Source organism: Sinocyclocheilus grahami, unplaced genomic scaffold, assembly GCF_001515645.1.
Source record: "Sinocyclocheilus grahami isolate Dianchi unplaced genomic scaffold, SAMN03320097.WGS_v1.1 scaffold45.1, whole genome shotgun sequence".
NCBI classification, from domain to species: domain Eukaryota; kingdom Metazoa; phylum Chordata; class Actinopteri; order Cypriniformes; family Cyprinidae; genus Sinocyclocheilus; species Sinocyclocheilus grahami.
In genome coordinates this window covers 299585-318165 of record NW_015505224.1, presented here as the reverse complement: position 1 = coordinate 318165, position 18581 = coordinate 299585, and the positions used below count along the sequence as shown (strand labels likewise).

Sequence of the window (18581 nt, the reverse complement as noted above, 5' to 3'; positions counted from 1 at the left end):
GAGGATTTGTAAAGAAGAATGTCGGAGGATTTCGATATAAGCCAAGAGGAGACTGGTTTTCCTTTGCTAAAGTAAGGAAACTTTGCTTCCTTTGCTCCTGTTAACAAACGTTGGTTTTCACGAGAGCCACCGGCGCATGCGCAACGCTGACCTCATACATCATCCGCCCGGAACTGCTTCTGTGTACAACTGCTGGCGCAAGCTACATTAAAGTGATTTTTCTTACAAAAACGCATCGATTCGCTACAGGAGGCCTTTGTTCACCCCCTGGAGCCGTGTGAGACACTTTTTTTTATGGATGGATGCACTTTATTTAACTTCTTTTGGACTGAAGCACTGCAACACCTACTGACTGCCATTAAACAGCTTGAAAGATCAAAGACCATTTTTAATATAACTCCGACTGGATTCGTCTGAAAGAAGAAAGTCATATACACCTAGGATGCCTTGAGGGTGAGTAATTTATGGGCTAATTTTCAATTTTTGGGTGAACTAACCCTTTAAACACCAAATCAACATATTAGAATGACAGAAAGACTAGAGCGATAAATGCTGAAAATTCAGCTTTGCATCACAGAAATAAATTACATTTTTAAATATATTCAAACAGAACTTTCGATATAACTTTTAAACAATTTTTTAAACTAAACCACTTAATTTAACATTTAGTTAAAAAAAATAGCCCATTAGTTAATGAAAAACGAACGTTTGTAATTAATAATTAAAGAATAATGGTTTATTTATGAAATAAGCTTAATTCAGAAATGCTGTAAAATAAATAAAAATGGTGTTTGTTAGTCCACAAAACCTAACACATGAACTAACGCAGTAGCACTTTACTGTCCTGTTCTGCTTTACATATGAGCTTACTACATTACTAATAAATGAGAAATAACTAGGAACTAAACCTGAAACTAATTTTGGGTGAACTAACCCTTTAAACACCAAATCAACATATTAGAATGACAGAAAGACTAGAGCGATAAATGCTGAAAATTCAGCTTTGCATCACAGAAATAAATTACATTTTTAAATATATTCAAACAGAACTTTCGATATAACTTTTAAACAATTTTTTAAACTAAACCACTTAATTTAACATTTAGTTAAAAAAAATAGCCCATTAGTTAATGAAAAACGAACGTTTGTAATTAATAATTAAAGAATAATGGTTTATTTATGAAATAAGCTTAATTCAGAAATGCTGTAAAATAAATAAAAATGGTGTTTGTTAGTCCACAAAACCTAACACATGAACTAACGCAGTAGCACTTTACTGTCCTGTTCTGCTTTACATATGAGCTTACTACATTACTAATAAATGAGAAATAACTAGGAACTAAACCTGAAACTAACCTTAACTCATGTTAAGTTCACTTAGTTACCTTATATTACTCAGTACTTTCTTGGGTAAGTACACTGTAATTACACAGTAATTAAATTACACCGTACACAAACTTTAAAATAAAGTGCAACCCCTAAATAAATTACTTTAATAATTAATCAATTATTTATTTCAATAACATATTATATCATTTATAATTGTACCAACAAGAAGAACAAGTCTACCAAGCAGTTTTAAATATATAAAAGAGATGGGAATTGTTTGCCGTTTTGGTTAAAACCATGAATGTAACCAGTCAGTATTTTCTAAACCCAAAAGTTGAAAAACTTAAACAGTAGAACACACCTAAATAAACAACAAAAAAACTGGTCAGGATGTCTAGAGGTTTTCAAGAGGGCATCTACATGATACATGAGCCAGTCGGATGTTGTGTGATGAAGAGCTCTTTCTATTAATGCATGTTCCAGAGTGAAACAAGATGGAAAGGTATATTTCATGAGCCTGAATTAAGCCTCCATCTCCCTCTCAGATCTGCCTTTTAATGGGCTCATGGGAATCCATATGTTGGTTGACTTAAGTGCTTTCCAGAGCAAAAGCTCCATGTTCCACCTCCTCTCCATACACACATACACAAGGGCCTCTGTGGGCTGCCAGGCTCTAGCATGCTCCTCTCAACGTGAGGCTTCTCTCAAAGTGGGGGCGGGAGACTAGACGAGCACAGTCACCATGTACTCCGACTTCCACATTCAAGTGTTCTTGTTCCTGCAGTTTCCTCAATAAGTAACCAGGTGTGCACTCATGTGTCTGTGTGGTTACGCTGGCAGGCATATGTGCGGAATGACTGCAGATAAGCGTGCAAAGCAGGGGTGCACCGCACTGCCTCGTGCTCCTGCGAGCTAAGCTCTCGTACCGGGAGTCATGTGATCGTATCACATTGCTACACGGGGAGATCCTCGCTGAAATAGAGCGGGAGAGGGAGGAGTAGACATCAGAGATGTCTACAGACGAGGGAGCCAGCTGCTGGATATTACGCAACAACGCACACTAACAAGTGTGCCCTCTATACCCTCATTTCATTGTCTCTGGATACTTTCTCTCAGTGTTGTGATATAAATATAAAATGTCCCTCGGCTCCGAAGTTGATCATGCGAAATGCTTCCGCTGCATAATTAACATTGATATGGTGGCATACGAACTAACTACAGTGTAGTTTCCTCTTACCTATTCTCTTCTGGTCTGAGATGTCGGCCTCTGGCTCAAGGAAGGGTTTGAGTTCATCGTCCTCAAAGCCAGCATTGATCCAGCGTTCTTTCATGATTTGCTGAAGGAGAAATAAAAAAATAATCATATCCAGCCTGAGACTCAATGCAATGGCGGATAGAAATGTCTTTTTTTTCAGCCTTTGGTATTCAGTATATCTAGATATGCATATATATGCTCTCAGAATAATTTTTATCAGAGGAATGATCATTACGACAAAATAAAAAAATAAAAAACGATAAAAGATTAAAAATAAATAAACCCTAACTGAACACAGAATAATATTTTATTATTTTCATTGTTATCATGTTTTTATTGGTGTTAGTTAGCTGTGTTTTTTAGTAATTTTATTACCTAATCAAAATAACCCAACTGCAGTTTGATTGAGATAAATTGGAATGTACAATGAAAAAACATGATTTTTGAAAATTGTTAAAACCGGAGTTATCTGTTTTTGCAAATGAACTTCATATATTTGCTCTAAAATTGCTTTAAAAGGTAAAGGAGAAAAAAAGTGAAAAAAAACCCTGAAGCCTATTATATTATAAATGTTTAAAGGATAAAGTAAAATACAGTAAATCTGTACCTTAAAAGATTAAATTCGATAAATGAACAAGAATATTTCATAATTCTCACTTATATGGCACCAATATAACTTTCATATAACACCACATTTTCACTGAATATTTCTGAGCAATGACAGCATCATTTTATATTGGTATAAATATATAAATACTGAATTTATCATTCAGCTTTGTTTTCAGTACAAAACAAGTGTTATGAAAAACACTATTAAAAGATTTTTAAAAAAGGCAACCAGAAAATAGGTATGATAGATGGATAGAGACAGAGACTAACCTCTAACGTTCCCCTTTTGGTTGGGTTCAAGACCAGGAATCTCTTGAGAAGATTCTCACAATCCGTGGACATGTAAAAAGGGATCCTATATTTACCACGTAACACACGTTCACGCAGTTCCTGTGAAAAACACACAGCGGTAAGTATACAGTGACGCACACAAACACATATAAACACTGACAAAGGGAAGTAAAACCTTGAGATTCTGTCCATCGAAGGGCAGGGAGCCGCTGACCAGCGTATAGAGTATGACGCCCAAACTCCACACGTCCACCTCCGGCCCGTCGTACTTCTTACCCTGAAAGAGCTCGGGGGCAGCGTAAGGGGGGCTGCCGCAGAACGTGTCCAGCTTATTTCCCACCATGAACTCGTTACTGAAGCCAAAGTCTGCTATCTTAATGTTCATATCAGCATCTAGCAGCAGGTTTTCAGCCTGGGGAAACACACAGATCACTTTTAGCTTCTTTTCATCTTGTTTGCATTTTCCATACATCTTCTTACACATATGCACTTTAATACAGTCATATATGCCATATCTGTTTTTGCAAAAAAGAGAAAACAAAACTATAACTTCTTACCTTCAAATCTCGGTGAACAATGCGTTTTTGGTGACAATACTGCACAGCTGACACAATCTGAACAAAAAATACAAATCAGATCTGGCTTGAAATCATTAAATAAATCTAGTCAATCAGTTGTTTTACCTTTTAAAGGTATTTTAACTAATAACTTTATTAAAACATTGTTTTGATAAACATGGAAAAACATTAAAGTGACAATCTTCCAGAAGGATCCTCAAATATCAAAGAGGCATTTGAGGCTTTGTTATCTATTTATTTTTCTTTAAATGTGCAAAGACCACCTAAAGTGATTTGTGGGTTGATTTTGAATGTAACTTTTTTTATTATAAGTTATAAGTTTATAAAAGTTTGGGGTCAGTAAGAATTTTTAAAGATAAAATTAATACATTTATTCAGCGAGGATGCATTAAATTGATTAAAATTGACAGTAAAGAATTTATAATAAAGATTTCTATATCAAATGCTATAACTTTCTATTAATCAAAGAATCTTAAAAAAAAACATTAGAATGATTTCTGAAGGATCATGTGATACTGAAGACTGGATTAATGATGCTAAAAATTCAGATTTGCATCACAGGAATAAATTACATTTGAAAATATATTCTAACAATAGTTATTTTAAATTGTAAAAAATATTTTACAATATTAATGTTTTTATTGTACTTTTGATCAAATAAATGCAGCCTTGGTGAGCATAAGAGACTTATTTCAAACAGATTAAAACTGTGCGCTAATACATTTTTTTCTTTTTCTAGGCCACTACCACCGATGCTAGCAGCACAGAAACACATCTCACTTACACATAAACCTAAACATAACTTTTGTACTGGCAAACCTGTAAGTTCCTTAGATACTGATCACTTAATACTAAATAAATCAAAGTGGAAAATGTATTGTTGCTTGCATCTAAATAAAGTTCAGGAAAAGGACATTGGTTCAGGCCAAGCTTGTCATGGGTTGTCGACTCGCATTAATAGCATTTCCAAAAATTCAATGGTTGGCATTGATTGGCTCTTCTGTTTCACAGAACTGGCCAGACTCAACCCTGCTGATAATGACTCACCGCTCCATCCCCAGTTAAATTATTATGTAACAAACACGCTCTGAGTGCATGAGCTGAGCGCAACATTACTTTTACTGCATTCCTACTTAATGCCAGTGTCTTCAGTCTCTCCACATTCTAGTACAGGGACATTATTGAGTAACCTAACACAACTAACATGTGTTAAAGGGCTCTTTAATAACAGTCAAGACATGTGGGTTTAGTGGGCTGGGGTCATTACTGGACACAACGAGGCTGATTAACTAATTTAAACTCACACCGAGTAGAAAACCAATCACTAACATGTTGAAAGAAAACAGTAAGAGAACTGCACCTGTCTAAATTTAGCTCTGGCCTCTTTCTCTTTCATCCTCCCATGAGCCACTAGATAGTCAAACACCTCACCTGCAGGAGACAGAGAGCACAGAGGTCAGAGATAAACACTCAGGAAAGACAAGGATGCAAAATGAAACTCTCACACACACACTTACCTCCGCTGGCATATTCCATCACAAGAAACAGTGTCTTCTCAGTCTCTATCACCTCAAACAGTTTGACTATAAAGAGAGAGACAGGCAATTATAGAGGAGAACAGAGAAATAATAAACAAAGATTAAAGGAGGCAAAAAGGTTTCTTTAATATCAAATCAGGAGGACTGTCTAATGCGAATTAAATGCTAATTCTATAGTATTGGCGTTTAATGATTTTTTTTTTAATATGCATACATATGCTATAAAAATACATATATTTTTATATACACAATATTATAAACAGACTTAAACAGATATTTTTTTTTAAATATACATATTAGTCAGGTTTGATTATTAAAAATGGCACAAATTAATAAATACAGTTTTTACATGTAAAAGTGCATTATTTGGTACCATGCTCTCTATATATATATATATATATATATATATATATATATATATATATATATATATATATATATATATATATATATATATATCTTAATGTTATCTAAACTAAACTAAAGGTAAACTGTTACTACTACAACTATAAACTAGATAATAAATCTCTTTTAATAAAATAGTTTAATAAAACTGAAATAAAATACAAATATTAGATTAAAAATGTATTTGAAAATGCTGCCTAGGCAAATAAATTAAATCAAATAGGTTTAAGTTGAAGTACTACAATTACTAAAACTGAAAATATAAATTTAAGCTAAACAGACATGTATAAAAACATAAAGATAAATTACTAAAAACACTGATCTAAATAACAAGGCATATGAATATGCCAATTATTCAATACCATATTATCAACTGTTACCATCCCTTTTGTAAGAGAGGTTTCATCGCCCACCTCGCTCTCATGAGCTTCATTTTTCCATCTCTTTGGAAATCATTTCTTATTTATAAATCCCCCTCTGTACATTTAAAAGCATGTTCCACATCTTCCCATTTTGTTGAATGTCTGTCTGTCATGAAACAGCATGCAGCTCTCTCTCTCTCTCTCATGCTGTACCACCGACAGTGTGTCTAAATATAGGCTAGTGATACATAAAGCCCCTCTGAGTGAAGACATGACGACGTGTCTTCCTCTGATAATCATTATTCTGTTTGCAAACAGGAACTGACAACAAATGTGGGAGAATCAATTAAACTAAATTAGAAGAACATTATCTAAGCCACTACTTATGGGCTGTTGTACCGATTCAAAAAGGGGGAAGTGGAAACAAGTATCACTGTTATTTTGGTTATTTCTATATTATTATAGTTAATAATACATCGAATTAGTTATTTTAATTTTTTGTTTTCATTTAAAATTTTTAGTCATTCTGTTATATGTTTGTCATCTCTATTAATTTTATTTCAAGTTTTGATTCATTTTTATTTCAGATTTAGTCATTTTAGTATTTTAACAAACTGTTTTTATTTGCTAAATGCAACATTTCTAATTTTCATTTAAGTTTTTCATCTAATATTTGATTTTATTTTAGTTTTAACTCAATTAACAAAAACCTTTTTAATTATAGTTTTAGTTAACAACCGTTTTATTTATTTTCGTTTATTTCAGTTTTAATTCAATTAACGAAAATGTTTCTAGTTATAGTTTTAGATAAAAACACTGGTGTGTGTGTGTGTGTGTGTGTGTGCGCGCGTGCATATAAACATGCTTACCAATATTTGGGTGGTTTAAATTCTTCATAATTGTGACTTCTCTAGAAAGCTGTTGAAGAGAAGATCATAACTAAATGTAATCAACATGTCACAATGAATTGTTAAACAAAAGCTTTGCACCATCTTTCAGCATTAACATGAAACAGGAAGCTAAATACAACTGGACTGTGTCATTGTCATAGCGAACAGAGTGTTTCCTTTTCAGTGGAAACTAGCGTTAAGTGCTATTCATTATTGATCTCTTAAAAAAAAAAAGGCTGAATACTCCCCTCTCGATGGAATGGAAGAGTCATGCATCTTTAATAGCGCTATAGTAGGCAGACTGTGTTCCTGAGCTGTTAGCACGTCCTGCTCTCACAATTGTAGCTTCAGAGAGAGTGCAAGAGACGCGGTGTGATTTTGGACCACAGGGAAACACTTTCAGTACATCATAAACCCAATCCAATTCTCACCACACTACATTCTGTGAGTTATACCCACTCATAAACGTTTTTTCCCTCAACTATGAAACACTGAGGCCACTGCACAACTCATATACTGTATTAGAACAACATGTACATTTAGATACAAACTCAGATATCACCATACCTCCCCAGCTGATTAATCACTGAACATTAAGACAATTGTTTTGTGTTACGAGTTTAAATATGCAAAAGAGGCATTACTAATGAAATATGCACAAACATGCATATATTTCCAGAACAGAAACCTGAATATTGGATGAAGTCAGGTTTGAAATTCTTGTTTGAATATCTCTTTACCGCTTTATAAATCAGAAAACACAGACAACAGACAGAAAAAAAAAAGTTTTAGGAATAAAATATATAAATTAGGCAAATTATATATGAACTATGGAAGCATATGGGTATCAAAATTCATTTTGAAATGTAATTTGCAAAATGGCAATGCATTTCTTTATATAAATTTTCATTTTCCCATACATATGTGCAACATTTAGTGCAAAATGAAAATTCAATTATATAATTTACATTTACCTACACTAGTTTTAATATGTAAATTAAAAATATTTTAACGCTTTATAAGTTGCAAAATGAAAATGAAAATGTATTACCCAAATTGATTAGATGTTTAACATGTCCAAGCAAAAGCTGTAGCAAAATTATCATTTAAATGCCATTTTTCCTAAATGCATTTAGACTTACGGGTATGACACTTGGGATTGCATTTTCATCGTGATACGTGTGATAATTGTAGCAAAATGCAGTGTGAATTTCACAATGCATTCTGAGCAAAAGGTGCAGCAAAAGGGTAGCAGAAATGGTGATTTAAATGTCTTTTATTTTTCTTAAATGCATTGACACTCACACTCAAGACGTTTCAATTGCATTTTCATTAAATACCCTGCGATCAGTGTAGACTAGCCGATGTGAATTTGAAAATGCATTCCGAGCCGATCACGCCCCCAGCCTGTCAATCATTACATCAAGGCGGGGCTCGGCAACAGGACACACAATAGGTCAATATTCACCATTAACCAAACGCTTTTCACCTGCCTCAACATTTCTCACTGTTTACACTCCGATTGATGCACATAAGCAAACAGACAGTGCAATTCTACACTTAGGCTTATTTACTTGCCACCTTACACCGTGGCTACACCGGACATGACAGTTGTCCTGTCGCATCGCGCCGCATCCAGTTTAGACCGCATCGCTGATTATAATGGGTTCAATACTGTCGTTTGTTGCACCACTCGCATCCAGTGTAGACACAGTGTTGCCTTCTTCTCTTCTAACCCATAATAGAGCACACGTCCCGTGGTACCCAAGTATCGCGCATGCCTTAAGATCTCTTGGTCTGTTTACACTCCGGTTGATGCCCGTGACCAAACAAAAAACGCTGCTACTCATGCCTGCCCCAGATGACACTTCACCAGTCAGATCTAGACACAGCTGTCACAGAACATGCCACAGACAAAGTGAGATAACTTAATATTAAAAATCATGGGCATCAATTGCGGTGTCCGGTGGCTGTAAACAGTGAGAGCTCTTGTGGCAGTCGTGTGACATTTAGGTGCCACAGAACATGCGCTATATTATGGATTAAAAGAGAGGAACAAAATATAATGTAAGATGGTAAATAAGTGTAATGTTAGAATTGCACTTTTTGCTTACGTGCATCACTCGGCATGCAGACAGTGAGATGTGCGACGCACCTGCAACACTTAGGCACTCGAGGACACGCGATCCATTATAGGAGAAGAATAAAGTATGGTGGCAAATAGGTAAAAGTGTAGAATTGCACTGTCTGTTTGCTTATGTGCATCAATCGTAGTGTAAACAGTGAGAAATGTTGAGGCAGGTGAAAAGCGTTTGGTTAATGGTGAATATTGACCTATTGTGCGTCCTGTTGCCGAGCCCTGCCTTGATATAATGATTGACAGGCTGGGGGCGTGATCGGCTCGGAATGCATTTTCAAATCCGCATTGACTTAAACTACAAATCACCATTTCTGCTACCCTTTTGCTGCACCTTTGGCTCAGAATGCATTTTGAAACTCACACTGCAGTTTGCGATAATGATCACGCGTATCACGATGAAAATGCAATCCCAAGTGTCATACCCGTAAGTCTAAATGCATTTAGGAAAAATGGCATTTAAATGATAATTTTGCTACAGTTTATGCTTGGACATGTTAAACATCAAGTGAAGTGAAGTGACATGTGAAGTGAAGTGACATGTGGCCAAGTATGGTGACCCATACTCGGAATTAGTGCTCTGCATTTATCCATCCAAAGTGCACACACACAGCAGTGAACACACACACACCGTGAACACACACCCGGAGCAGTGGGCAGCCATTTTTGCTGCGGCGCCCGGGGAGCAGTTGGGGGTTCAGTGCCTTGCTCAAGGGCACCTCAGTCGTGGTATCAATTTGGGTAATGCAATTTTATTTTAATTTTGCAACTTATAAAGCGTTAAAATATGTTTTTAATTTGCATATTAAAACTAGTGTAGGAAATGGCAAATGTAAATTATATCATTTAATTTTCATTTTGCACTTAATGTTGCACATATGTATGGGAAAATGTAAATTTAAATACATTGCCATTTTACATATTGCATATTACATTTCAAAATGAATTTTGCTACCCATATGCTTCCATAATGAACAGGCCCCTCTGGAAAGAGCTTTAGAGTAAAGATTGGAAGAAAACTGTTAAGTTTGGTGAAGTGACGATTTCTGGCTCAGTGCATGAGGAAAAACTAATTTTGAGAAAACAGCCTTTAAAGACGTACTGAAATTACTTGGGTTTTTTTCCACTAGTCTAAAAGAAGACAAGTTGTGAAGATAAAACAGGACAAAATCTCAATTCACCAGTGCATTAAAAATGGTTTTGCCTGCAGTGTCTTCCCTTAATCTGAAGACCGTAAAAAATAGTTGTGACAGGTAAAAGAAATGTTCCAGGTTCAATACAAGTTCAGCTTTAATATTAAGGAAAGTAATCAGGACTCATGCATTCATTTCTAAAAATAAGCAGATGACATTTTCAATGCTCATGTTTTTGTAAAAGGACTTAGACTCTCAGTTAAAATTGAGGTCAGTAAGCAAAATTATTGCTATTACTACTCGGGAGAAATCCATTTGTTTATTCAGCAAGGATGCATTAAATTGATATTTATAATGATATTTAAAATGTTACAACATATTTTTATTTTAAATAAATAGTACCGTTCCTTTGACCTTTATATTCAAAGAAAATTCAGCTTTGCCAAAACAGCAATAAATTACATAAAAAAATATATGAATAATTATTTTAAATTGTTCTATATACATTTTAATAATAAAGTATTTACTTCACAATATTACCGCTTTTCTGATCAAATAAAAGCAATTCTTTCAAAAACATTACAAAATCTTACTAAATGCTTGAATGGTAGTGTAAATGTGCACACCGGATTTCACTGAACATTTTGAATGATTCGTAGAGATCAGTGTTTTGAATCAGTTCACTGAAACTTTGAATTGACCTTACTTTAAACTTTAGAAAATGTGAAGGTCATTAAACAGTGTGCAAGTACATTGCAAGCAAAATTGTGGAAATATCAAATATTCAATATATATAATACAGCCCTAATACTTGTTACATGCAAGTAATATTTTCAAAGTCCCATCACTGCTCTCTGAATACAGCAAACTGCCAATGATAAGAAAAGTAAAGATAATGGTCAAAGAGAAAGAAAGGAGGGAAAAAGTTCCCAAGATGCAAATCAATGGTGATTTGTCTCTGTACTCTCATCCTAAAAGTTTGGTGAAGCAGAGAGGTCTGGGAAAGGCCAGATAAGACTACTGAACACATGACTCAAACGATGCCATCCTGTTCTCACTCTTGAGTTTGTTAAGTGAGTGAGTGAGTGAAGTGACATGTGGCCAAGTGTGGTGACCCATACTTGGAATTAGTGCTCTGCATTTAACCCATCCAAAGTGCACACACACAGCAGTGAACACACACACAGCAGTGAACACACACACAGCAGTGAACACACACCCGGAGCAGTGGGCAGCCATTTTTGCTGCGGGGAGCAGTTGGGGGTTCGGTGCCTTGCTCAAGGGTACCTCAGTCGTGGTATTGAAGGAGGGAGAGAGCGCTGTATATTCACTCCCCCCACCTACAATCCCTGCCGGTATGAGACTCGAACCCACAACCTTTTGGGTTACGAGTCCGACTCTCGAACCATTAGAAGTCGACTTCCCCAAGTTATTAGACAGTGGCACTGTCAAAATGTCTGAATCCATCAAAGACACTCAGATCTGTTGTTAAGCAAAGATTAATGCTTTCATAAAATGTTTAAGATAAAATAATTATCAAACGGAAAATAAAAAAGGACAATGTCTTAAAAGACACACACAACGGGGGTCCAACAATTTTTTATTTAACATGATAACCTTGCTTTAACATTTTTTTATTCCAGTTTCAAATGAATTCCAATTAATTTCTGATTTATATTTTCACATAATTGTCTGTTTTCTAAAGATTTTCCTCTGTTTCTCTCAGCTCTCACACTCTCTCTCCCTTTGGCGCACCATCTTAACGCCTCCGTGATGACTAAAAAACACCAGTCCACAGCAGAACATCTCACTTCAGTCGAGGGACCAGACCTAGTGTGGAGCTCAAACGCCCACAGGCAATTACACAACCTCCAACTCACAATAACCCACACATGCACAATCATGAGGACAAGTGTTAGAGTAACACAACCTGGAATTCCTAAAAACATTGCAGCATGCTCCACTGCTTCAACAGCAAGGAAATGAAGGCATAGAATCAAACTCCTAAAACTTCAACTAAAATAACAACTGAAACAATCATTCTTAAAATATTATTAACTGTAATGGTATATAAATAATTCTGTAATAATACAGTTACATATTCTCATCCAACAGCAAAACTATAAACATTGGTCATTTTAAAGTTGCCATCTGCATCTGTACAGGTGCAATTCACAGCTATCATGAGAACAGAAACGGATCAGTGTCGTCATCTTCCTGCACATCTTGGTTCATTAGTCACATCACATTTCAGTTTAGTTTAGTTTTTTTTTTTAAAAACCTGGCAGCAAAACCAAGACCTCTTTGGTTCAGTTCACTAATGTAAGCTATTGTATAAACAGGAGTCAGGACAATTTGAAAGTCACACTTTTTTAGTCAATATAGTAGCTGATTTCAAACACTGTGTGAAAGTAGCCAATGAAGAGGAGTTCATTTAAAAGAAAAAAGAAAAACCTTTGAATGTAGTGTATTTTACATCAAAACATTTAATGTGAAAATAAACCATTTCATCGTTGGCACATAATGCACACCAAAGGGTTACAAAGAAGAGAAAATGAAAGCGATGCTGATAATTAAAGCAAAAACATAGAAAGACCAAAGAGGCCTGATTGGGCCGGTCTCTCATTATTGCGGTGCATGAGTCACAGCCGTGTGTTGGCTGATGACCAGCAGGCCACAGAGAGAGGATACACTCTGAATCCCAATCAATGGTGCTGTGGAAAAACTAATGGTGGCTGTGGCGAGCAGCTCCCAGTTAAAATTAGAGACGCGTCCTCTGCTTGTATATCTCTGAGCGAGCACTGATTAGCATTATCATTTGAATTCTTCTGATCATCCCATGCACACATCTCTCCCGGCCTTTCGTTTCACATTTATCCCTCATATGTACACCTTCTACTCCACTTGTTCGGGCTGTCATCAGGCTGTTTCTGTCTCTGCCTGTTCTGGCCTTTATCTTCCATCTCATACCATTTTGAGGTCCCTCCAGTCTGTCACTTCACTGTCGGCCCACCCAAATGTCCATCTGTCCTACCCCCTCATATCCTCTTCCTCCTCCTCCTCCTCTTTCCACCTTGGCTGTTGTGAAGACTGATTGTGATCTCCAAACTGTTCACCATAACAGTGTCATAACCAGACGCAACGCTACAGAGTGACAAGCAATACAGGTTTGTGTTTTTGTTCTAATCATCCACAACCGTGAAAAGCATGGGACATAATGCGGATTGGTTTTTATTTTCGTGTCATCGCAACCGGTAATTAGGTAAAGGTAAATAAAAGGTATTTATATAGTTTTTATAATTTTTTTACCTCTGATGCACTGCAATGTCTGAACTGAGAACACAAACGAAATTTTTTAACTCAAACCTTTGCAGTCTGTCAGTCTTATAATGGAAGTGAATGGGAATCACGGCTTTGAGAGTCAAAAAACATAAACAAAACCAAATTAAAGCCAGCGGCTCGTGACGATACACTGATGTGTAAAGAAACTGAACAGTATTTATTGACACTCTATCTACAATCTCAATTAGGAGTGTCAATGGTCCATTTGAAAGATAGGTGGCGGTAAAGCACTTATAAGTCTGCGATCTGCCGTAAAGCAAGAACAAGACGCGTCACGCCTGGCTTTCGTGGACGCGCTCAGGACAGTTCAGACAATTCAGACATTGCAGTGCATCAGAGGTAAAGAACGATATAAATACTGTTCAGTTTCATGCACAGACCGATCGTTTCGTGTCTTTACACATCAATGTATTGAGCTGCAGGGTTTAATTTGGTTTTGTTTGTGTATGTTTTTTTTTGACTCTCAAAGCCGTGATTCCCATTCACTTCCATTATAAGACTGACAGACTGCAACGGTTTGAGTTAAAAATCTTCGTTTGTGTTCTACTGAAGAAACAAAGTCACCTACATTTTGGATGCCCTGGGGGTAAGCAGATAAACATCACATTTTCTTTTTTGGGTGAACTATCCCTTTAACCACTGCTCAGCAAATTTTCATGGGCAAAATCCAGTCATTTCAATAGGAACCCAAACGATCGGGAATTTCACTTAATGCCGAAAGACTTCTCAATAGAGATTTCGTATCGGTTTCAGCTGGACGCGTGAATTCATCGCAATGACCAATGGCTTTGAACGTGACTTCTGTGTGAGCTGTGATTCATATATCATTACACTTCACACCATAGACAATTGAGCTTTTCTGATCACAAAATTTCAATAAAATGTAAATAATGTGATCAAAACCTTATATGTTGACATTAGAAACAGGAAACATTTCCTGTTCCTTAATGACTACTACTACTAATAATAATTTCCTTAGTATATTAATGCCGAGTACACACTGCATGATTTTAGCCTCAATTTTCACTTACGAAATCACAGTCAAATGCCCGAAATCAGCAAATCGGTGCAACCTACAGCCAATGTGAGAGCAAGATACAGAGCAGCAGGAAGTTCGGAGAGGAGTTATATGAAACGTATTCTTCGTAACGTTCTTCGTATTGTAAAGTCATGCAGTGCGTAACCTCTTGTCACCGATCCATCATGCAATGTGAACTACCCCAGATAGTCGTGCAGTGTGAAAACAATGGTGATCCAACGACTTTAGTAGTGAACTCGGCATTAGTATGTTCATTTTAAATATGACAATGACTTGCGATTCTGAGAGTAAGTAGACAGACACTACAAACTATTCAGCGAGTCATTAAACTGATTCAAACACATCTCATGACATTGATTCACAAGTCCTTTTGGTTTGTTAAAAGAAACAGTTTATAATAGTAATTTTATGAATCAGTCTACATTAGTTACACTGTATGATTGTTGAGTACAATCAGCAAGAACGATCCAACAGATTCACAACTTGCTAAAAAGTTTCTTTAACCGAGGAACTATAGATTTAACAATACTTAATCTATAACAGCGTCACATCAAGCAAGTACAACTGAGATACGGTTTACCATACTTGATGTGCTCTATGTGAGATGATCAATGTTTAAGTAAAATAAAAAAAAAAGTCTAAATTAAAGCTGTTCATCCAAGAAGACTTAGATTAAACCACTTGATTCAGATGGACTACTGTTATGATGTCTTTCTCAAGCTTTCTGAAGAAGAGTGACAATTCTGGTAGCCTGGACTTTCAATGAATAGACAAAAATTATGAGAGAATCTTCAAAATATCATCCTTTTTTTGGTGGACTATCCCTTTAAGAGAACAAAATGTCACGAGAGAACACATATAGAATGCAAGCCGTCTGTGCTATATTAACTGCATTACCAAATTACAGCATTTGCTCTCTCTCTCTCTCAATTCCCACACAGCTTTGTACACATTTAGAAATAAACCTTTCCAAACACAAGTTTGCAAATGCGCAGGTGTGGAAGGCTGTTCTCAGCGGAGAGGGGCTTGAGTGGCGGCGCTGCCTGCAGTAGGTGGGCACAGTATTGCAGCACAGCTGGTGTACTTTACTATTTGAGCTCAGAGTGAGAAGGTTACTGATGGAGGAGCTTCTGTTTGAATAGACTTCTCGTAACGATGGCTGACTGAGAACACCAGGATGTTCCATTCTACTACACAAGATTTTGATAAATGCTCTGGATAGCACAGAAGATCAGCACTGCAGTCAGCATTCAGTTTAGAAATCTGAGCTGACTGCCAGCATTACCTATGAATCAGTATGGAACTGCACCACTGCCAAACACAAAACTAACCAAGTAGTCAATACGCAACACAGACAAAAACAATGTCCCAGAGTCATGAACAACCAGAACTTCCTGTAGGTAAATGACACAACTCTAGCAGCACTGAGGAAGAAAATCCCTGAATCATCATGACACAGTTTTACATCAATACGTATAACATGCACATTTTAGTATTAAATGTGAACCTCACCTTTTGAAGGCTTGTTGGATTTAGTTGGGTTTTATCGATAATCTTTATTGCCACCTGAGAAAGAAAAAAAATCTTTTAGTGGAATTTTGCAAAATTTGAGAAACTGGCAACCTAAAATATCATTCAATTATATAACACTAGCATTCAAACGTTTGGGGTTGGTGAAATTTTTTTATTTACTTGATAAACAAAATACAATAAAAACCGCAATACTGTAAAATTATATTACAATTTAAAATAGCGGTTTCTTATTTTAAAATGTAATTTATTTTTGTGATGGCAAAGCTGAATTTTCAGCATCATTACTCCAGTCTTCAGTGTCACATGATCCTTCAGAAATCACTCTAATATGCTGATTTGCTGCTTAGTTATCGTCAAATATTATTGGTGCTCAGTTAATATTAATGGTTCTTATTATTATAAATGTTGAAAACAGTTGTATAAATGTCTTTACTGTCACTTTTGATCATTTTAATGCATCCTTGGATCTTCTTACTGGCCCCAAACTTTGGAATGATTGTGCATGTTTAAGATATCAATAATCTAACATGCATGTGTGTGTAAAAAAATTAAATCAATCATGAGATTTTTCCAAATTACATAAATGTATCACTTTTTAAATTTATCACACTGCTCAACTGAGTTTTACAAAGTGTTATAATTCCAAAAATTCCAAAAGGAAACATGAAAGCAGAAAAGCATGTTTGTGTCTGGAAAACCCCCGTGGTCCACTGTGTGTGTCAGGAAACACACTCATGACTCTTGACTCCTCACCTCGTTTCCTGTGAGGATATGGCGAGCCAGTTTGACCTTGGCAAAGTTGCCCTTTCCAATGGTTTTTAGAAGTCGGTAATTCCCAATAAGGGGGTGCACATCATCTAATCCCGAGCTAGAATTTCGGTTTCGACCACTCGACCTCACAGATCGAGAGGCCACCTCCCCTCGGCCATGGCCATTCGTTGTATGCTGTTAGGAATAAAAACACACATAAATTACAAAAAAACAATAACAAAAATGTATATGTTACAAATTTGTGTGTTTGAAAAAGCAGTCATTATCTATGCATGGAAACTTAATCCCCCCCCCCCCCCCCAAAAAAAATTCCAAATTATAATTTCAGTCTTGTTCATTTTATCCCAGATTTTGCCCAGTCATGTAAAGACCAGATATTGGCAACCAACACAGAGGTCCTAGTGAGGGTAGAAATCACTAATATTGACTCCACCCATGCCACATCAGAGAGGTCCATTAACACAGTCACATCCATCCTCACCCCGACAACATACATCTTTATTACTTTTTTTAAAAACGTCAAAAAATTGACACAAGTTAACCAAAACATTAACAAGTTAGACATCAAAAGTACTTCTATATATACACATTTAAAAAAAAAATTAAATCACAAGTTCAAGTTAATTTCATTATGCTAATAGTTCTCAAGGTCTCTTGTGACCTTGTGAGAGGACCTTTGTGCAACATACACCAGGCAACAAATAGCACTGAGACTAACCGAACTGTCCCATTCAGAGGTCATGAGTGCAACAGGATGACATTTAGTAAGTCGGTGAGTCTCAAGTGGTACGAACACCTCTGTATATAAGGCAATGCTGACACTGCGCTATACAATGCTCCCACTAAATCCTGCATATTGTCCCTGACGCCCCGACTTGACTGTTATCCACAAAGCTCTGCCTAATAGATTTATAAATCCACCAACAGCCTCAGGCTTGATACAAAATGTACAAAAAGCAATAAAATGCAAAGAACAGTCATGATTAAAGGTCACTTACGCTTAGTGTTGCACGATGCTTCATATTAGATTGCGATCCTCTCATTTTTGTGTTGGCAAGCTGAATGGCATTGAACCAAACAGCCCTGTCTTTTCTGTGAGAAGAACTCATCAATAATCTCCCATCCACCAAAACCGATACTGACTAACTGCATTACTGCTGGAGTCTTTTTGACACCCAGTGCATGTGTGTGTGTGTGAGAGAGAGTGTGTGTGTGTGAGAGAGAGAGAGAGTGTGTGTGTGTGTGTGTGTGTGTGTGTGTGTGTGAGAGAGAGAGTGTGTGTGTGTGAGAGAGAGAGAGTGTGTGTGTGTGTGTGTGTGAGTGTGTGTGTGTGTGTGTGTGTGTGTGAGAGAGAGAGAGAGAGTGTGTG

The 18581-nt window shown here is 36.4% G+C and overlaps 1 protein-coding gene across 9 annotated transcripts in view; it reads right to left on the bottom strand.

The window, feature by feature from the left end:
• LOC107582486 (MAP/microtubule affinity-regulating kinase 3-like) overlaps nucleotides 1-18581 on the bottom strand; it is a 35878-nt gene that overhangs the window by 14275 nt on the left and 3022 nt on the right. For 4 of the 9 annotated variants that reach the window (XM_016268339.1, XM_016268340.1, XM_016268342.1 and 1 more), the window contains 9 exons: nucleotides 17195-17386; nucleotides 16421-16474; nucleotides 7237-7285; nucleotides 5580-5645; nucleotides 5423-5493; nucleotides 4042-4098; nucleotides 3660-3896; nucleotides 3464-3583; nucleotides 2567-2666 (listed from right to left, as the gene is read on the bottom strand). In XM_016268339.1, the coding sequence (XP_016123825.1) occupies nucleotides 2567-2666; nucleotides 3464-3583; nucleotides 3660-3896; nucleotides 4042-4098; nucleotides 5423-5493; nucleotides 5580-5645; nucleotides 7237-7285; nucleotides 16421-16474; nucleotides 17195-17386 (946 nt within the window). Of the gene's footprint in view, nucleotides 1-2566; nucleotides 2667-3463; nucleotides 3584-3659; nucleotides 3897-4041; nucleotides 4099-5422; nucleotides 5494-5579; nucleotides 5646-7236; nucleotides 7286-16420; nucleotides 16475-17194; nucleotides 17387-18210; nucleotides 18361-18581 lie in introns of those variants that run through there. The other 5 variants (XM_016268343.1, XM_016268344.1, XM_016268336.1 and 2 more) reach the window with 4 other exon arrangements.